The sequence below is a fragment of the Pelobates fuscus genome, chromosome 11, assembly GCF_036172605.1.
Source record: "Pelobates fuscus isolate aPelFus1 chromosome 11, aPelFus1.pri, whole genome shotgun sequence".
Taxonomy (NCBI): domain Eukaryota; kingdom Metazoa; phylum Chordata; class Amphibia; order Anura; family Pelobatidae; genus Pelobates; species Pelobates fuscus.
Window position 1 is genome coordinate 3874536 of NC_086327.1, and position 22630 is coordinate 3897165.

General features: G+C 43.5%; 1 protein-coding gene across 3 annotated transcripts in view; it reads right to left on the bottom strand.

The window, feature by feature from the left end:
• LOC134577259 (leucine-rich glioma-inactivated protein 1-like) overlaps nt 1–22630 on the bottom strand; it is a 52205-nt gene that overhangs the window by 7615 nt on the left and 21960 nt on the right. For 2 of the 3 annotated variants that reach the window (XM_063435958.1, XM_063435957.1), the window contains exons 2-4: nt 11619–11797; nt 10573–11015; nt 272–343 (exon numbers count right to left, since the gene is read on the bottom strand). In XM_063435958.1, coding sequence (XP_063292028.1) covers nt 272–343; nt 10573–10781 — 281 coding nt within the window. In that variant the 5' untranslated portion in view covers nt 10782–11015; nt 11619–11797. The remainder of the gene's footprint in view (nt 1–271; nt 344–10572; nt 11016–11618; nt 11798–22630) is intronic. The other variant, XM_063435956.1, reaches the window with a different exon arrangement.

Below are 22630 nucleotides of genomic sequence, written 5' to 3' on the forward strand. Positions count from 1 at the left end.
ATATAAACATTTATCCAAAAAATAAACTATTGGAAAAAGTTATCCAAAAATATTAAATCAGAGCTTAAGCTACCAAAATAGACCTTACTATATTTCAGAGGACTTATTTACAAAAAAATACATTAAAAAGCAGATTACGGTCAATCATATATTGTAATTTATTATATTTTAATATATATTAACGGATAAAGCCAGACTGGAACAAAAAAGGCAATCGGCAACTTTCTGTACTGCGTAGGTTTAAATATTAGTTTAAAACACAAGTTCTTACAGAATCTGCAAGGTTTGGGAAGGAGCGAAACTCCCAGGTGGGATATGGGTAAAGACACATCTTCTAAAAGATCTGTGGAAGACATAAATTACTTATTAACACATTATCATTGTATCTTTGCAGGGTTTTTGACATAATGACATCACTGACAGACAGCAGAACCAAATACTGTTATTTTCCAATTTGAGGTTTTTATTTTTGTAAGACATTGAGATAATTTTTAAAATAATGTTCAACCTCTGAGATTTTCTCCAACTGTGGCCTTAATTTAATATTTTAGGATAAGCTTTTGAAATATTTTTTGATACGTTTTTTTTTTTTTTTTTTATAAAATATAAGAAATGTATTACGGTATATAAAATATACCAATATATAAAAATTCTAAATATGAAATATATTTCAAAATATTAAATCATTTTAAATGTTTATCCAAAAATATCAAATTATATGAAAAGCGTATCCAAAAATATTAAATCAAGGCCATGTTGTTTGAATTCCTTTTTTAAGCATTTCTGGAAAACATACAAGTAATTGTAAATGAAAAGGGGCAGGAGATATTAAAATAAAAAGTGAACAAGTGGGAAGGAGACAGCTAAATATTCTAGGAAGTAGGACAAGAATCCATCAGGGCTATAGCAACAGGCTCTAAAAAACAGGAGGCCGTTCAATACTGATTTGTGCTAGGGGGACCAGTAACAAGTTTTGTGTAGGGTCTCCATGGTTGGCGAATGCCCAGAGCAGACACTGAGTAGTTTGTAATAGACTATAATGTCCAGTTGAAAGTAGAAGGCTGCATATTGCATTGGATATTATTTTATACATCATATTACATCATACTCTTCATCCAATGCCTTGTCTTTAAGGAACGTAATGTCCATTCTATTCTAATATGTTTTAAACTAGGTGGTGGTGCGGGAGAAGACAATAACCCTCCTTTAATCAATGAATGAGAAGCTTTAGATCTGCAATTTGTCAAATGATTGTGTTTGTATAATGCCCGTCCTCTCGTTCATCTGCTCTTATGTCAAGGAAAGGCTTGTAACGTGCAATGGCAGAGCAAAGGTGGCAATGTGTCTACCAGCAGTGACAATGAATCAATCCGGTCATCTTATAAAATCATTTGAAGATTTATTTCACGGCTTCTCTTGACAAATTGTTCGGCGTGTGAATGAATCATTCATTTGTTACTGTGTCACATGGTTTGTTCTGTACCGGAGGGCCGAGGAATGCAGTGTAAGACAGGCAAGTAAAAGGTAATCAAACTCTCCTTCTATCACTACGAATAAAATAAATGATACAAAGGGATGGTTTAGTGTGAGCCATTGTAAAATCTATGTGAGCGTACAGGCTTATTATATAATTACTTTTACGGGAGCTGATGCTAAAGCAATTGCTAAACTGGTAATTGGTATACACTGATATACACTGGTATAATTTGTAAAAACTGGTATAATTGGTATAAACTGGTTTAAACTGGTATAATTGGTATAAACTGGTTTAAACTGGTATAATTGGTGTACTTGATATAAAATGGTGTAATTGGTATAAACAGGTATAAAGACTGATATGATTGGTATACTGATATAAACTGGTATAATTGATATGATAGGTATAATTGATATAAACTGATATAATTAGTATAATTTATGTGTACAATGTTGCCAGAGATCTAGCAGCCAGTTACATGCTCAGAGATTTCCAGTTAAATGTCTCCTGATGAAATTCAGGCACAATCTGTCCATGTTTAACACTGTGTGATAGACGGAGATAATCTATTCTGTGCACCAGGGGCCAGGGGTATGGGCTGTGCAGCCATTAACAACATTCATTTATTATTAATCACCAGCATTTTATTAAGGCAACTGTCATGGCTTACGTGTGAAGGTCTTATTGGCATTCACAAGGCCAATCAATATGACATGGCGGAGTATGGCTTATAACATGGGGGATATGACTTATAACATTGTGGGGTATGGCTTCAAACATGGCGGAGTATGCCTTATAACATAATGGGGTATGGCTTATAACATGGCGGGGTATGGCTTATAACATGATGGGGTATGACTTATAACATGGTGAGTTATGGCTTCAAACATGGCGGAGTATGCCTTATAACATAATGGGGTATGGCTTATAACATGGTGGGGTATGGCTTATAACATGGCGGGGTATGGCTTATAATATGGTGGGCTATAGCTTATAACATGGTGGGGTATGGCTTATAACATGGCGGGGTATGGCTTATAACATGGCGGGGTATGGCTTATAACATGGCGCGATATGGCTTATAACATGGTGGGGTATGACTTATAACATAAGGGATATGGCTTATAACATGGTGGGGTATGGCTTAAAAAATGGGGGATATGACTTATAACATTGTGGGGTATGGCTTCAAACATGGCGGGGTATGGCTTATAACATAATGGGGTATGGCTTATAACATGGTTGGGTATGACTTATAACATGATGGGGTATGGCTTATAACATGGTGGGGTATGACTTATAACATAAGGGATATGGCTTATAACATGGGGGATATTATAACATGATGGGGTATTACTTAAAACATCGGGAGGTCTGGCTTATAACACGGCGCGTGTGGCTTATAACATGGCGCGATATGGCTTATAATATGGTGGGCTATAGCTTATAACATGGGAGGGTATGGCTTATAACATGGCGGGGTATGGCTTATAACATGGCGCGGTATGGCTTATAATATGGTGGGCTATAGCTTATAACATGGTGGGGTATGGCTTATAACATGGTGGGGTATGACTTATAACATGATGGGGTATGGCTTATAACATGGTGGGGTATGACTTATAACATAAGGGATATGGCTTATAACATGGGGGATATTATAACATGATGGGGTATTACTTAAAACATCGGGAGGTCTGGCTTATAACACGGCGCGTGTGGCTTATAACATGGCGCGATATGGCTTATAATATGGTGGGCTATAGCTTATAACATGGGAGGGTATGGCTTATAACATGGCGGGGTATGGCTTATAACATGGCGCGGTATGGCTTATAATATGGTGGGCTATAGCTTATAACATGGTGGGGTATGGCTTATAACATGTCGCGGTATGGCTTACAATATGGTGGGCTATAGCTTATAACATAGGAAGGGTATGGCTTATAATATGGTGGGGTATGGCTTATAACATGGCGCGATATGGCTTATAACATGGCGCGATATGGCTGATAAAATGTCGAGGTATGACTTATAACATGGGAGGGTATGGCTTATAACATGGGAGGGTATGGCTTATAACATGGTGGGGTATGGCTTATAACATGGGAGGGTATGGCTTATAACATGGTGGGGTATGGCTTATAACATGGGAGGGTATGGCTTATAACATGGGAGGGTATGGCTTATAACATGGTGGGGTATGGCTTATAACATGGGAGGGTATGGCTTATAACATGGTGGGGTATGGCTTATAACATGGGAGGGGATGGCTTATAACATGGTGGGGTATGGCTTATAACATGGGAGGGTATGGCTTATAACATGGTGGGGTATGGCTTATAACATGGCAGGGGATGGCTTATAACATGGTGGGGTATGGCTTATAACATGGGAGGGTATGGCTTATAACATGATGGGGTATGGCTGATAAAATGGCGAGGTATGACTTATAACATGGCAGAGTATGGCTTCTAACTTGGCAGGGTATGGCTTACTGTAAACCATAGACATTCAGGGGTATGGTGTATAACATGGTGGAGTATGGCTTATAACATGGTGGGGGATGGCTTAGAACATGTCGGAATATGGCTTATAACATGGCGAGGTACGGCTTACAACATGGCAGGGTACGGCTTATAACATGGTGGGGTATGGCTTATAACATGGCAGGGGATGGCTTATAACATGGCGGGGTATGGCTTATAACATGGTGGGGTATGGCTTATAACATGGCAGGGTATGGCTTATAACATGGTGGGGTATGGCTTATAACATGGCAGGGGATGGCTTATAACATGGCGGGGTATGGCTTATAACATGGCGGGGTATGGCTTATAACATGGCAGGGTATGGCTTATAACATGGTGGGGTATGGCTTATAACATGGCAGGGGATGGCTTATAACATGGCGGGGTATGGCTTATAACATGGCGGGGTATGGCTTATAACATGGCAGGGTACGGCTTATAACATGGTGGGGTATGGCTTATAACATGGTGGGGGATGGCTTAGAACATGTCGGAATATGGCTTATAACATGGCGAGGTACGGCTTACAACATGGCAGGGTACGGCTTATAACATGGTGGGGTATGGCTTATAACATGGCAGGGGATGGCTTATAACATGGCGGGGTATGGCTTATAACATGGTGGGGTATGGCTTATAACATGGCAGGGTATGGCTTATAACATGGTGGGGTATGGCTTATAACATGGCAGGGGATGGCTTATAACATGCCGGGGTATGGCTTATAACATGGCGGGGTATGGCTTATAACATGGCAGGGTACGGCTTATAACATGGTGGGGTATGGCTTATAACATGGATGGCTTATAACATGGCGGGGTATGGCTTATAACATGGCGGGGTATGGCTTATAACATGGCAGGGGATGGCTTATAACATGGCGGGGTATGGCTTATAACATGATGGGGTACGGCTTATAACATGATGGGGTATGGCTAATAACATGACGGGGTATAGCTTATAACATGGCAGAGTATGGCTTCTAACTTGGCAGGGTATGGCTTACTGTAAACCATAGACATTCAGGGGTATGGTGTATAACATGGTGGAGTATGGCTTATAACATGGTGGGGGATGGCTTAGAACATGTCGGAATATGGCTTATAACATGGCGAGGTACGGCTTACAACATGGCAGGGTACGGCTTATAACATGGCAGGGTATGGCTTATAACATGGCAGGGTATGGCTTATAACATGGTGGGGTATGGCTTATAACATGGTGGGGTATGGCTTATAACATGGTGGGGTATGGCTTATAACATGGCGGGGTATGGCTTATAACATGGCGGGGTATGGCTTCTAACATGGCAGGGTATGGCTTATAACATGGTGGGGTATGGCTTATAACATGGCGGGGTATGGCTTATAACATGGCGGGGTATGGCTTATAACATGGTGGGGTATGGCTTATAACATGGCGGGGTATGGCTTCTAACATGGCAGGGTATGGCTTATAACATGGTGGGGTATGGCTTATAACATGGTGGGGTATGGCTTATAACATGGTGGGGTATGGCTTATAACATGGCGGGGTATGGCTTCTAACATGGCAGGGTATGGCTTATAACATGGTGGGGTATGGCTTATAACATGGCGGGGTATGGCTTATAACATGGCGGGGTATGGCTTATAACATGGTGGGGTATGGCTTATAACATGGCGGGGTATGGCTTCTAACATGGGAGGGTATGGCTTATAACATGGTGGGGTATGGCTTATAACATGGCGGGGTATGGCTTATAACATGGCAGGGTACGGCTTATAACATGGCGGGGTATGGCTTATAACATGGTGGGGTATGGCTTATAACATGGCAGGGTATGGCTTATAACATGGCAGGGTACGGCTTATAACATGGCGCGGTATGGCTTATAACATGGTGGGGGATGGCTTATAACATGGCAGGGTATGGCTTATAACATGGCAGGGTATGGCTTATAACATGGTGGGGTATGGCTTATAACATGGTGGGGTATGGCTTATAACATGGGAGGGTATGGCTTATAACATGGCGCGATATGGCTGATAAAATGTCGAGGTATGACTTATAACATGGGAGGGTATGGCTTATAACATGGCAGAGTATGGCTAATAACATGGCGGGGTATGGCTTACTGTAAACCATAGACATTCAGGGGTATGGCTTATAACATGGTGGGGTATGGCTTATAACATGGGAGGGTATGGCTTATAACATGATGGGGTACGGCTTATAACATGATGGGGTATGGCTGATAAAATGGCGAGGTATGGCTTATAACATGGCTGGGTATGGCTTCTAACTTGGCAGGGTATGGCTTACTGTAAACCATAGACATTCAGGGGTATGGTGTATAACATGGTGGAGTATGGCTTATAACATGGTGGGGGATGGCTTAGAACATGTCGGAATATGGCTTATAACATGGCGAGGTACGGCTTACAACATGGCAGGGTACGGCTTATAACATGGCAGGGTATGGCTTATAACATGGTGGGGTATGGCTTATAACATGGCGGGGTATGGCTTATAACATGGCGGGGTATGGCTTATAACATGGCGGGGTATGGCTTCTAACATGGCAGGGTACGGCTTATAACATGGTGGGGTATGGCTTTTAACATGGCGGGGTATGGCTTCTAACATGGCAGGGTATGGCTTATAACATGGTGGGGTATGGCTTATAACATGGCGGGGTATGGCTTATAACATGGCAGGGTATGGCTTATAACATGGTGGGGTATGGCTTCTAACATGGCAGGGTATGGCTTATAACATGGCGGGGTATGGCTTCTAACATGGCAGGGTATGGCTTATAACATGGTGGGGTATGGCTTATAACATGGTGGGGTATGGCTTATAACATGGCGCGGTATGGCTTATAACATGGTGGGGGATGGCTTATAACATGGCAGGGTATGGCTTATAACATGGCGGGGTATGGCTTATAACATGGCGAGGTACGGCTTATAACATGGCAGGGTATGGCTTATAACATGGCTGGGTATGGCTAATAACATGGCAGGGGATGGCTTATAACTGTCACGATTCTGGGAACCTAACAAGCTAACACACACACAGAAAAGGTGCAGTTGCGGACCTTAGAGTGGCCGGGCTAAGCACACAAAGAATAGTCAGGAGACAAGCCGAGTAAGGGGAACCAGAGGACAGAATAACGAGAGACAAGCCAAGGTCAAAGGGTAGGAGAAAGTCGCAAGGTCGGATAAACAAGCCAGAGAGTACGTAAACCAGAGAGAAACACAAGAAGAACAGCAATACTAGAAAGCAAAGACCACAACAGGGCAGAGAGAGACAGGAGAGGTAAGTATTTAAACCCATTGATTAATTCTGATTGGATAATTTCCAATCAGAATTAACAATCACACGTGGGAGATATCTATACCTCCCACTGTGATTGAGGCACTGTACCTTTAACGCCGGGTCAGGTGGCTGACCCCGGCGTTTACAAAAATGGGCGGTCTCCCAGCGTGCAGCATGCTGCCGCTGGGGGACGAAGAGGAAGACGCGGGCGGCATCCGTGGCTGGGAGGATGCCGCTCGCCGAGCGTACGAGAAGGGGACCGCGGACGGCTGAAGGGTGAGTGCCGCGAGCGGACTGCAGCCTCCCCTCGCAGCCGCCCACGGGATCCTGACAATAACATGGCGGGGTATGGCTTATAACATGGCGGGGGCTGGCTTATAACATGGGGGGGTATGGCTTAGAACATGGCAGGGGATGGCTTATAACATGGCGGGGGATGGCTTATAACATAGACATTTAGGTGTATGGCTTATAACATGGCGTGTTATGGCTAATAACATGGTGTGGATGCAGGGCTCGAGTCCTGCAGGAACGCGTGGGAACGGCGTTCCTGCACTTTTTTCACAGGAGGAACGCCGTTCCCCCTGCAGGCACTCAGGGGGCGGCAAAAAATGCCGCCCCCAAATGCCCTGTGTTCCCCCTGTCATGGGGGGGCCACCTGATTCCCTCCCTGGCGGGCGTCTCTCTCCCTGTCACACGCGGCGAGGGAGCTGTGTCCTCTCTGCTCCCTCTCGACGCGTGCCGTTTTCTGATGCAGGGAGCCGGAATATGACGTCATATTCCGGCTCCCTGCATCAGCAGACAACCCACGCGGCGAGAGGGAGCAGAGAGGACACAGCTCCCTCGCCACGTGTGACAGGGAGAGAGCCGCCCGCTTCACTGCAGCCCCACTGGACCACAGGGACCCATCCATGCCATCCTAAAAAGTAGGGAGGCTGGGTGGGTGGGAAATGTTAATTTTAGTAATTTGTATATATGTATGTCTGTTAGTGTATGTGTGTGTGTATGTCTGTTAGTGTATGTGTGTATGTATGTTAGTGTATGTATGTCTGTTAGTGTATGTGTGTGTGTATGTCTGTTAGTGTATGTATGTCTGTTAGTGTATGTGTATGTGTGTGTGTGTATGTCTGTTAGTGTGTGTGTATGTCTGTTAGTGTATGTGTGTATGTCTGTTAGTGTATGTGTGTGTGTATGTCTGTTAGTGTATGTGTGTCTGTTAGTGTATGTGTGTGTGTCTGTTAGTGTATGTGTGTGTATGTGTGTGTGTGTGTGTGTGTGTGTATGTCTGCTAGTGTATGTGTGTATATGTGTGTGTATGTCTGTTAGTGTATGTGTATGTGTGTGTGTGTGTATGTCTGCTAGTGTATGTGTGTGTATGTCTGTTAGTCTATGTATGTGGGTGTATGTCTGTTAGTGTATGTGTATGTATGTGTGTATGTCTGTTAGTGTATGTCTGTTAGTGTGTGTGTGTATGTCTGTTAGTCTTTGTGTGTGTATGTCTGTTAGTTTATGTCTGTTAGTGTATGTGTGTGTGTTTGTGTCAGTGTGTGTGTATGAGTGTATTTACGTCTGTTAGCGTATGTACGTGTGTGTGTATGAGTGTATGTGCTTCTGTTAGTGTATGCATGTGTGTGTGCGTATGAGTGTACGTGCTTCTGTTAGTGTATGCACGTGTGTGTGTATGTGCTTCTGTTAGTGCATGTTTGCGTGTATGTGCTTCTGTTAGTGTATGTTTGTAAGTGTCTGTCAAATCAATGAGAGTCTGTTTGTCATTTAGTGTGTGTGTGACTATTAGTGTGTGTCTGTCAGTGTGTTTGTGTGTGTCTCTCTGTCAATGAATGAGTTTGTGCAGGGCTCGAGTCCTGCAGGAACGCGTGGGAACGGCGTTCCTGCACTTTTTTTTACAGCGGGAACGCCGTTCCCGTTGCTCCTGCAGGAACCCCCGCGTTCCCCCTGTTATGGGGTCCAGTGGGGCTAAAGCCCGGCGGGCGGCTGTGGTGGCTGATACACGCGGCGAGGCAGCTGCTGGTCTGTCTCCTCTGCTCCCTCGCGCGCTGTCTACAGAAGCCGGAATATGACGTCCCAGCCCGCGAGGGAGTAGAGGAGACAGACCAGCAGCTGCCTCGCCGCGTGTATCAGCCACTACAGCCGCCCGCCGGGCTTTAGCCCCACTGGACCCCATGGACAAGTCCATGCCAGCTCTCCAGGTAGGGAGGTTGGGTGGACATTTAAGCATTTTGTAAAACTGTATGTTTGTGTTTGTTTGTCTGTGAGTGTGTGTGTGTGTGTGTCTGGGAGTGTGTGTGTGTGGCTGTTAGTGTGTTTGTCTGTGAGTGTGTGTGTCTAGAAGTGTGTGTGTTTGTCTGTTAGTGTCAGGAAGTGTGAGTGTATGTATCTTTCTCTGGGAGTGTGTGTGTGTCTGTGAGTGTGAGCTTATGTGTGTGTGTGGCTGTTAGTGTGTTTGTCTGTGAGTGTGTGTGTGTGTGTGTGTGTGTATGTGTCTTTGTCTGTGAGTGTATGTATCTTTCTCTGGGAGTGTGTGTGTCTGTGAGTGTGAGCTTATGTGTGTGTGGCTGTTAGTGTGTTTGTCTGTGAGTGTGTGTGTCTGGAAGTGTGTGTATGTATCTTTGTCTGTGAGTGTGTGTGTATTTGTCTGTGAGTGTATTTGTGTGTGAGCCTGTCAGAGTGTGTGCACATGAATGTCATCAGTATGTGTGTGTGCGTGCGTGCGCGCGTCTATCCATACAAGTGTATGGGGGGGATCTCGGGTGAGTTCCCACACTTTTCCCCCCAGGACTTGACCCCTGTGTGGATGGCTTATAACATGGCAATGTATGGCTTAGAACATGTCGGGGTATGGCTTATAACTTGGCTTGCATCATTTGGGAATACAGACTTTTGGATTGTCAGGCAGGTGTGTTTATTTAGAAACTATCCAATGGACATTAAGTTGTGTGGGTTTTTAGGTGGGCATTAACCTAAATGAATGTTAGATAGACATTCAGGCCTATGGATGCACACATTGGCAGGCAGGTGTACAGTCAGGCTTAAGGACTTGCAGGTAGGCATTCATGGATATTAACTGTCAGGTGGATATTCAAGTAATCATGTAATTTGGACTGACAGGGTGGTGTTCAGGGCAATAGATTACATTCATGTGTAGGACGTCAGATGAGCCTGGATACCTGGGATATACCTTACAATAAAGCGTCTCTCAGATTATAGTCAGAACTGGCAGTCAGTTGCCTTAGGAACTCTTACACTGAGATGATGTCTGAGGAGTAGCTGCTTGGTATGGAGGGGACTCCATCACATAGGACATTATCACTGGAACAATTGCAGGATGTAGGACACTTCCACCTCGGAGGGCGTCGAGCACGATGGGTTTGGCATAAAACTAAAAGACCCCCAAAAAAGACAATTCCAACAGCTATGTGGGTGCAAAGTCCCATGTTTCGAGTCTTTCCCATATATTTTTATTCTACTTGGTCACTTCATATTATTCTTATTTCAAACTGTCTTCCTTGCTGCAGTAAGTCTGCTTTTCATTGTATGACATTTTCTCTCTGATCATCTTTGCTTCCACGTTCCTCGTTTCTCCATTTTCACTGTATCTCTTTACATTTAGTGGTTAGAGGATTTCTAGAGGTCTCCTTTTCCTTTTAAATCTTCTAAACTTCGTTTCTTCTTACGTTGAGATAAATCTAATTCCAATACCAGAAAAGAACACAAAGAGATATTAACCGTCTAAAATATCATTTTTAAAACAGTGATTAGACATGAAATCAATCTATTAGCTTGAGACAGAGAATCTTACATTATTGAAAACTCCAAATAAAAAAATAAAAAAGAAGAAATTTTAAGAAACTATTCCTGAGTATAGAATGAGTATAGAATTAATTTGGTCCATCTGACCTGTTTTTAAAGACTGAATGTATTTGTATTGCTATTCAGTATGTTCTAACATCTGTTTGGTTACAAATACTTGTCTGTTAGTCCACCCATTGTACAGCGCTGTATAATTTGTTGTCATTTAATAAATAATAATAAGAAGAATTTTTCACATTCGTTGTAAATTATATTTTGTCTATTTACACTTCTACCACTAGGTGGCAGCACAGTATGTTTGCCTCCAATTCTACACCACGAGCTATTATCGACCTTGTTCAGATTAGCTTCCAGTCTGGGAGTTTTTTTTGCACCAACAGTAAAAGTGCAGTATGCCCAGAAGCAAGCTATATGTACAGTCTATATGTTATTGGATGTGTTTAACAGTCAAAATGTAGGGTACATCATTCACTAATTACCTTAATGGCAGCTGGTAACGCTTTCAGTTAGGCCCATAGCTCAGCCCTGGTGGCATCCTGCAAACATGGTCCATAAACGATTGCTCTGCTATTATGAGAATTGGATTTATTGGATTGGACCAGCGATGGAGGAGGACACTGTTGATGAAGGTGGAGAGACCAGCAGCACCGAGGGAGTGCTGGAAAAAGGCAAATAAAAACCATCTTTTTAATATTTTTATGGCAAACAGGAGAAGGGGTGGATGGGCTGAATATAACTTGGGCCAGGGGCTCTATAGTGTTGGGAATATAGTACAGGTTTGTATTCCGGACACCATAGTGTACCTTTAATGTCCCATATTCCTGCTCCCTTTTTCCTTAAAGCTTCTGGAAAGACTGGTCTTTACCCATCTGGCTTGTTTCCTCAATTCCAACTCTCTCCATGAACCTTGTCAATCTGGCTTCCGCCCTCTCCACTCTACTGAAACTGCTCTTATTAAAGTCACTAATGACGTAATCACAGCTAAATCCAAAGGGCACTACTCAATACTAATTCTTCTTGACCTCTCTGCTGCCTTTGACACTGTTGACCATGCTCTCCTTCTCCAAACTCTTCAATCACTCTGTCTCTGTGACACAGTTCTCTCTTGGATTTCCTCCTATCTCTCCCAACCAGGGCCGGACTGGGACAAAAATTCAGCCCGGGCAATTAAAGGGGCGGGGGTGAGAAAGGGGGCATGTCATGTCACCACCATTGACATGCACACCCCCTCCCCCCCCCCCCCACCAAATGAGTATGTTAATGTCACGCTCCTCCAGAGCATCCAGTGCTCTTGGATTAAGTAAATGCCATGTTTTTTTTTGGGGGGTGGGCGAGATAGTTTGTGCAATGTAAGCATGCGCTGTGTTTGCTGGCGATTTGTCTCTTGTGTCCTCAATAGTGGGATACCAGAGATCAAAACAGGGCTGTTAAAGTGTTGTGCATGTGTGGGGATGTTCCCTGTGGTGTTGTATATGTTTGGAGGTTGCATGTGTGTAGAACAGACTATTTGTGTTGTATTGTGTGCAAAGGGGTCTGTTTGTGGCGTACTGCATGTGGCTAGGGGCTGTAGTGTGTGTTTTTCTGAGGTGTAAAGTATGTGTGTGTGTTTGTGTGTCTGTGTGTGTATTCATATAGGGCCTGTGGAGTGTGTGGGCCTAGGGGATGTAGTGTGTGCATGTAAAGAGCTGGACTGTGTGTTTGTGAGTGTTTTTAGTGTGCATATGCTAAAGAAGCTGTAGAGCACATGTGCATAGGTGCAGTAATGTATGCATAGGTGGTGTAGTGTGTACAGGGGGTGCAGAATATGTATTTATAGGGGATATAAATTAGTGTGTTTGCATGCAGGGGGTGTAATGTGTGTGTTTAAAGGGGCATAACGTATGAAAGTGCAGGGAGTGTAGTGTATGTTTAGGGGGTATACAGTGTGTGTATGTGAGTGCCAGGGATATAGTGTGTATATATGGGGTATAGAGAGTGCACTGATGTACATACCGCGGTCACAGGGGTCACAGCTGCGACCGGGCCCGTCACTCAAAGGGGTCCGGTTACCCTACGGACCCCTGCAACTGGGTACCCGCCATTATGTTTTGCCGGGGCCGCGTCCCAGGGGTCCATCGGGTGGCCCATGCTGTCAGGGCCACCCGATGGATATGGATTGTAAGGGGGCTCGGTCAGCGCTGGGCGCTTTAACAGCGTGACCGGGCCCCCTGTGATTACATCACAGAGCTGGGAGGAAGTGACTGCACATCACTCATCCCACTAACACTGAGAGCCGCGCGGGAGGAAGACCAGGGAGTCAGAGTGGGAACTCTGACTCCCATTCACCTGAGCCACCACTGGACCCCAGTCACCCTCCTGCACCTAAAAGGTAGGAAACAGGAGGGTGACTTAAATATTTTGTGTGTGTGTGTGTTTGTATGTATGTGTGTGTGTCTGTGTGTGTGTGTGTCTGCCTGTATGTATGTGTGCCTGTTTGTTTGTTTGTATGTATGTGTGTGTGTATGTATGTGTGTCTGCCTGTATGTCTGTGTGTGTGTGTGTGCTTGTCTGTTTGTATGTATGTATGTATGTGCGTCTTGTGTGTGTGTGTGTGTGTATGTATGCATGCCTGTCTGGAACAGTTTCGCACCAGGGCCCCATGGATTGTGTGTACGCCACTGAGAGAGTGTGTGAAGTGTGTTTGTGTGTAAGTGCAGGAGGTGTAGTGTGGATATTGGGGATATACAGTGTGTGTTGTGCGTTAGTGCAGGGGGTGCAGTGTGTTTGTGTGTTAGTTTAGGGGGTGCTGTGTGTATAGTGTTAGTGCAGGGGAGCAGCATATTTGTGTGAGTGCAGGGGTGCAGTGTGTGTAGTGTTAGTGCAGTGTATGTAGTGTGTTTGTGTGTTAGTGCAGGGGTGCAGTGTGTCTGTGTATGTTAGTGCATTGTATTTGTATGTTAGTGCAGGGGTTGCAGTGTGTTAGTGCAGGGTTTTTGTGTGTTAGAGCAGTGTGTTTGTGTGTTAGTGCAGGGGGTGCGGTGTGTGTGTGTAGTGTGTTGTGTGTTAGTGCAGGGGGTGCAGTGTGTTGTGTGTTAGTGCAGTGTATGTAGTGTGTTTGGGTGTTAGTGCAGGGGGTGCAGTGTGGCTGTGTATGTTAGTGCATTGTATTTGTATGTTAGTGCAGGGGTTGCAGTGTGTTAGTGCAGGGTTTTTGTGTGTTAGAGCAGTGTGTTTGTGTGTTAGTGCAGGGGGTGCAGTGTGTTGTGTGTTAGTGCAGTATGTTTAGTGTGTTTGTGTGTTAGTGCAGGGGGTGCGGTGTGTGTGTGTAGTGTGTTGTGTGTTAGTGCAGGGGGTGCAGTGTGTTGTGTGTTAGTGCAATGTATGTAGTGTGTTTGTGTGTTAGTGCAGGGGGTGCAGTGTGTCTGTGTATGTTAGTGCAGTGTATTTGTATGTTAGTGCAGGGGTTGCAGAGTGTTAGTGCAGGGTTTTTGTGTGTTAGAGCAGTGTGTTTGTGTGTTAGTGCAGGGGGTGCAGTGTGTTTGTGTGTTAGTTCAGGGGGTGCTGTGTGTATATTGTTAGTGCAGGGGAGCAGCATATTTGTGTGAGTGCAGGGGTGCAGTTTGTGTAGTGTTAGTGCAGTGTATGTAGTGTGTGTGTGTGTTAGTGCAGGGGGTGCAGTGTGTCTGTGTATGTTAGTGCAGTGTATTTGTATGTTAGTGCAGGGGTTGCAGTGTGTTAGTGCAGGGTTTTTGTGTGTTAGAACAGTGTGTTTGTGTGTTAGTGCAGGGGGTGCAGTGTGTTGTGTGTTAGTGCAGTATGTGTAGTGTGTTTGTTTATTAGTGCAGGGGGTGCGGTGTGTGTGTGTAGTGTGTTGTGTGTTAGTGCAGGGGGTGCAGTGTGTTGTGTGTTAGTGCAGTGTATGTAGTGTGTTTGTGTGTTAGTGCAGGGGGTGCAGTGTGTCTGTGTATGTTAGTGCAGTGTATTTGTATGTTAGTGCAGGGATTGCAGTTTGTTAGTGCAGGGTTTTTGTGTGTTAGAGCAGTGTGTTTGTGTGTTAGTGCAGGGGGTGCAGTGTGTTGTGTGTTAGTGCAGTATGTGTAGTGTGTTTGTGTGTTAGTGCAGGGGGTGCGGTGTGTGTGTGTTTGTGTGTTTGTGTGTGTGTATGTGAGGGGGGTGTATATAGTGGATGATATGGCCATAAATCATTAATTTAATAATTAGACAAAAAAAAAGTAAAAAAAAAAATAATAATTCCATTTACTCTTCCCTTTTAACTTTGCAGGGCGGAGAGGGAGCATTCACATACCTGGTGGTCCAGTGACAGGTAAACCCCACAGGGTACAGACCATGTCTCTCTCCCTCTCACGAGCACCGTTTTTTCAGAGCGTTGCCACGGGTTACCATGGCAACGCTCTGATAATCTCGGAGCTCGCGAGAGGGATAGAAGGAAGCTGCTCTGCATGCACGGAGGGTGACCGGCTCACTGCCCGATCACCCCTCTGGCCCATGATGGGATAGACCTCCATCTTGGGCCGGTGCTGCCTTGCATGACCCGGCAGGAGAGATCTCTTGATCTTTCCTGCAGGCCTTGGCCCATGGCCATCGCGGCCCACCGGCCATGTGCCCGGTTTGCCCGATGGCCAGTCCGGGCCTGCTCCAAATGCTCATTCAGTATCTCCTTTTCTAGTGATACCTCCTCCCTTCGTCGTGTCTCTCTTGGAGTCTCCCAAGGCTCTGTACTTGGTCCCCTTCTATTTTCTCTTTATACTGCCTCTCTTGGAAAATGTATTACTTCATTTGGATTCCAATACCACCTGTATGCTGATGACACTCAGATATATCTCTCCTCCCCGGACCTCTCCCCTGCCGTCCTCCAGAGTTTCACTGCTTGCCTTTCTTCCATCTCTGACTGGATGTCCTTTGATACTCAATCTCTCTAAGACTGAACTTCTTGTCTTTCCTCCTCCTAATACTAATGCTCCTCCTTCACTCTCCCTGCAAGTTAGTGTTACCCACATCAGTCCATCCTTGCAAGCGCGCTGTCTTGGCATTATACTTGATTCTGGCCTCACATTTGACCCTCACATCCAGTCTGTTGCCAAATCCTGTAGATTTCACCTTAAAAACATCCGCATCCGCCCCTTTCTTATGCAAGATGCTACTAAGGAGCTTGTCCATGCTCTAGTAAACTCTTGCATGGATTATTGTAACCCTCTCCTAATTGGTCTTCCCACAAGCCGTATTGCCCCACTACAATCTGTAATGAATGCTGCCGCCAGACTGATTTTCCTGTCTACTCGGTCCTCTCACACGTCACCCCTCTGTCAGTTCTTACATTGGCTTACTGTATCCTGTAGGAGTCAATTCAAAGTGCTTACCCATACATATAAAGCACTGAACAATTCTAGCCCCTCTTATTTCTCTTCACAGATCCATAGGTATGTCCCTTCTCGATCTCTCCGCTCTGCCCGTGACCACCTCCTATCCGCTGCTCGCACTGGTACGGCCAACTCACGTTTGCAGGACTTCTCATGGGTGACTCAGTTCCTTTGGAATAGCCTGTCTACCCCAATCAGACTATCCCCTAGTCTTTAATCATTTAATAAGTGCCTCAAAACCCATCTCTTTAGGAAAGCTTATGGCCTCCCAGAGTAACCTCTACCTCACATACCTGTCTCTTGCTCTCTCCTAAAGGGCAGCACTCTACTCTCTCCTCCAGCTCTGCTTCACTCCCACCTTGTTTGATTGCTATTTCCTGTCCTATTGTGTTTTATACCCCACATCCTATAGTCTGTAATCTCGTTTGAGCAGGGTCCTCTTCAACCTATTGTTCCTGTAAGTTTTTGTAATTGTCTAATTTATTGTTAAATCTTCCCCTTTGATAATATTGTAAAGCGCTCCGGACTATGCTGGTGCTATATAAATACCAGTAATAATAATAATAGCATGAAGCTGAATATAACTGGGAAACTAAACAGAAAACATCAACCTTAATGGCCTTCAAAGAGAACTATGAACGTGGGTGCAAACATTGCGTAAACCATATCATATTATAGTTATATTATATTATGTTATTAGCCGGTAAAACATGGCTTGTAAAATAGCCTACAAGGACCGGCTGTAGCGTTACTTACCTTATCCGGGGGCCGGCCGCGGTCCTCTCGCGCGCGGCTCATCCGACTCTCCTAACAGGAAGACGGGCAGTGACCGCGAGATGCGGTCACGTGTCCCGCCTGAAGCTAAGAGCGCGCCGCGAGTCTCGGGCGCGCTCTTAACCCTTTAAGGACACATGACGTGTGTGACACGTCATGATTCCCTTTTATTCCAGAAGTTTGGTCCTTAAGGGGTTAAAGAGACAGTGGGAGCCTAAATTGCAAAAAGGCTCCCATTGGCTCCTGTCATGCCAATCACCCCATACACTTACCTTTTGGGGGTGTGGAAGTGACAGGAGCCAATCACATTTGTTTGGAGGCTACTTATACTCACCCTTTTCCCTTAGTTCCTTGCCCTATCGTGGTTTCTGCTACAGTTCCCTTTAGCGCTTGTTGTGTTCAGTTGTGTTTCTCCCTATTTGACCTTGGCTTTGTATTCTGACTTCGTTTTCGCTTTATCCTTATCTGTTCTGTTTGCCGGCTTGCTGATTCCTGTGTACCAGATCCCGGCTAGTTCTCGTTTACGCTGTCTCTTTGTGCCCTTGACCTCGGATCGTTCCTGACTCTGTACTTCTCCTATATACGTCGAGTCCGGCCACTCTAAGGTCCGGTAGACGTATCTCTCCTCTGTACTGTCTTCTGTTTAGCTGGATCCTGTGTGTAGGGGTATATTCTCGTTACACCGACATGTTCGGATATATTGAGCGCTCAGATCCAACCTATCTGGGGATAGGTCAAATGTGGGGGTTCAGTTCTATGGGATATAAGTTATGTATTTTAATATGTTTTGTTGCAGTTGTAAACTCAGAGATATTTTCTGTATCTGGGGATAATTGAGTTTACTACGGTTACTTAAGCCAATTATCTCCAGGATAGAAGGGAGGGATTTTACTGTGTATGTGGGAGTGTCAGACAACATTGTATTGTTTTGATTGGCTTGTGTCCTTTGTGTGCCTGTGTACCATCAGGTCCAGGGGGTGTGCCTCTGGCCTGAGGAATTGTATAAATTGTGAGTGCCGCCTTCCATTAACCCCTTAGGGACACATGACATGTGTGACATGTCATGATTCCCTTTTATTCCAGAAGTTTGGTCCTTATTAAACAGACCTGCTTACCCCTTCATGAAGTCTTGGCTCATGTTTGGGGGATTGGAGAACCACACTCTGGGGATTGCTATAATCACTATACTCCCCAGGGTATAATCACCAAGCTCTTGTAAGAGTTGTTCTTGTTCCTGGTTCCTGCTCTCTGGATTTAGGAGAGGTTCACCCTCTGGAAGCTGGAGCCTGGTCTTGGGTCCAGGGTGGGTGGAGGATAGCGAAACCACAACCAAGCTGTGGCGGTTCGTGGTGTTTGCGGTGGATATGGTGTCGAGTGCGGTGCTGATGGTGCTTGGCGAGCACTAGGAGCATCGTTTGACGGAGGCACCCAGTCGGGGTGGCAGGCGGTCCGTCACACACACAATATTTGGCTGAAACTTCATAAAAATAATTGCTATATTTAGAAGAAATTGGGGTAAAATGTTTACATAAAAGACTCAGAAATCGCCTATTAAATACCACCCGGAAATGTTATTTTGCAAATTGTATCCAGTGAGGAAAGGGGGGGTTCGTTTCTGTCTCTAAATTTTAAAATGAGCCAATAAACCCATCTTCCAAGCCTGCAAGTCTGAATTCTGAAATGGGCCGCTCTCTACTGCCCCCTATAGCTTGTTAAAAATCCTGGAGCTATAAATAAACAGGGATACATTCATTATATAACAAGAGGGGCTAGCTTCTACAAAGATATATTAGAGGAGCAGTACTTGGAAATTAAACAAATGGCATCAATTATCAAAGTTCAATTCTAATTCTACGGTACAAATCTCTGTGTACGTTGGTTTTCAAAGTATAGTGCAAGAGTTAAATTCTATATTATACTATCTCTACCAACCCTGCTGTACTAGGGAACATTCCAGATTTAACCACCAGGGGGAGTCAGGTAAAAGCATTACTGCTTGTAATATCATGTTTTTATTGATAAATTGTGATAACACATAACAATATCATATTTTCAATACAAACAAGTAATGAACATAGTACGATTGAAGATAGTCCAAGTAGGTCAGGATTTTACACATAGGCTAATGTTCTACTAAAGGAGATTTGCTTGTCTCTTCTATTTAACCAACAGTTTTCTCCCATGACGTCTACACGATAAACTCAATTTAAACACAAGATATAATTTGTATCATCTAATAGAATGTGGTCCTTTAAACAGTGACACCTCGGCCTCACCTTTTCAACATACCCAGGTGTCTGTAACTTCTCTAACACACCTTTCATTGTCTGATCACCATCCTGACATGTGTTCTCAATGTGCCCCTCACCCAACATCTGAGACCTCATTTATCTTGGCCTAAAAGACATTTATTAATCTACCCGCAGCCTAAAATCCTTTAAGAGATTCCTCTCTACATATCTCAGTATAGAAGGTGCCTGTAATCATGGCTGATTGTAGCTCTTACCTGTTCTGTGCTGTGTATTAATATTACTTTGTATTTCTAATATTATATTGTATCCTATTGTAACGATGCAGTGTTAGTGGCCCCAGGACATACTTTAAAATGAGAGAAATCTCAATGTATCCATCCTGGTAACACATTTTATAAATGAATACAATAAGAACACTCCAGGTTAGTTCCCCTTTAAGACACACAGAGGTAAATGAAGGGCAGGGCCAGGGCAATAAGTAGAAAAGTGGATCGCAAAAAATAAAACTCTTCCTAAATACTGACAAACTATGATCGTTGGAAAAGCACCTAAATTACACAAATTACAAAATCAACAACTATGTATCAGAAAATCCATTCTTTCAAATACTTAGAACGTTGCTAGACCCCAAATCTATCCTTTGGCCTCCACATAGAAAAACTCTCATCTAAACTTTATCTAAAACTAGGTGCCCTGTACAGAAATAAATCCTGCCTAAGCCCTACAGTAAGGAAACAGTGCAGCAAATGCTGATGCCAATCATTGATTATGGGGATGTAGTATATGCATCTGCGTCGCAATCCCACATTAATAAACTCAATACATTGTATAACTCGTTCTGCCGATTTGTGCTACAATGTAATTATAGGACCCACCAATGTGACTTGCTAAAAGAACTAAACTGGCTGTCGCTGGAATCCAGACGCACCCTTCATCTTTCCAGCCTTGTGTTTAAGAGCTTTTATGGGAAGCTCCCGCCCCCTACCTGAGCAGAATGCTCTGCTCGGCTGTTCCCACCTCCTATAACCTCCGATCCAGTACCAGCACTTTATTTAGTCTACCTCAATACAAAAAGAAAGCGGCCCGATCCTCCTTCTCCTAAGAAAATGCAGAAATTGTGGAACGACCTCCCGCACACTTTCAAATCTTCCCCAAATCTAAAGTCCTTTAAGAGATCCCTCTCTACATACCTCAAAACAGAATGCACCTGTCATGGTTGAATATATATTTCCTACCTGTTCTATGTTACATTTATATATGTTGTGTGTATTGATATTATATTGAACTATTTAAATATTATATTGTGACGATGCAGTGTTAAAGGGCCCAAGACACACTCGAAAATCTCACTGTATCCTGTATAATCTCACTTATTAAAACATTTTATAAATAAGTAAATACAATCTCTCCCATTTCCTCTAATCTCCACTTTCATTTCTCTCTGTTTTTTCCTGTCTGTCTCAAGCAATGACTCACTATCATTTATTCTCAAACAGTGTGGTGCAGTTTGATGAAGTCACTCCTTAACATTCTCAGCAAATCTGGCCTCCTCACAATGTCCATTCCCTTCTCATCCGAGCTTTCCCACTGGCCAATTAGGCCTTGAAATTAAATGTGTTGGACAAGCTTTTAAAACATTTTGGATAAACTTTTAAATGATTTAATGTTATGAAAAATATATATTTGAAAAACAAAATTTTTTGATATATTGATATATTTTTTTATTGATTTTTTTTCACATTTCAATATTTTAATGAACTATTTTTTCAAATTTAGCCAAAAATATAAAATTATTTGAAAAACAAGACTCAGTGTCTCCCTCTGTGGGACTGTCTCCTCCTCACTAACTATCTCTAGAAATGTAGCACCGACACTGCTCCCAGCACAATTATTGCAAACAAAATTAGATTACAATGAATACATTTCATTTGCAATGATTGTAATTTGGATATACACGATTGTGGGCTTATGGGTGCAGACCCAGGTCATGTTTACACGCATACGATTAAGCAGTGGTTTTTATTGGACCGAAATCCAACTTGCAAAATTAGGGCTAAAATAGCCACGCTATGACTATAGCTGATTATAGCCAAATGTGACTCTGTCACGATTTTTCACTTATTATATAACAAACTAGATACGTTCCAGATAATGTTTCACATTTCTCTAAATATGGGAATAAAAGTCCACTTTCTAACTGTAAAAACATCATGTGTTTATATCATAACATTTTTTTTTACTTAACCCCTTAGTGACCAGACTGTTTTTAAATTTTCTTACCGTTAAGGACCAGGGCTCTTTTTACATTTTCTGTGTGTTTGTGTTTAGCTGTAATTTTTTACAGTAGCCACACATATTATATACAGTTTTTCTCACCATTAAATGGTCTTTCTAAAGATACCATTATTTTCATCATATCATGTAATTTACTATAAAAAAATTATAAAATATGATGAAAGTTTTCTTTTTCGAACTTTGACCACCAAAATCTGTTACGCATCTACAACTGCCAAAAAACACCTGTGATAAATAGTTTCTACATTTTTCTAACGTGTTCTTAGCTTTTATATGAAAGTTATAGGGCAATAAGTATAAGTAGCACTTTGCTATTTCCAAACCATTTTTTTTTTCTCAAAATTAACGAAAGTTACATTGTAACACTGGTATCTGTCGGGAATCCCTGAATAACCCTTCACATGTATATATTTTTTTAAAAGAAAACAACCTAAGGTTTTAAACTTGGGGTCTTTTTTTATCTCTCTTTAAGCAACCATTTTACCACCAATCCATGCCAATGTAAAAAAAAATTGCCACTGGGCATTGGAGAGGACTTATCGCTAGCCTCCTGCTCTGCGACTATGGCCCTGGAATGAATGTATTGCTCTTTAAGAATTACATTTGGGCATAATGGATCTTTGAATGCTGTTCCTGGCCCTTTAAATGCTTTGGAGCAGGGTTACAACTTTTAAACTGGCACTTTGAATGCAGTCGAAGTGCCGAAGTCATCGAAGTGCCGAAGTTGTCGAAGTGGCCGCCATTCGACAAACGAACACGTGGCGTCGGCCATTTTAACTTATTCGAATGCTGACCCGTACCTTCTTCGTCCCG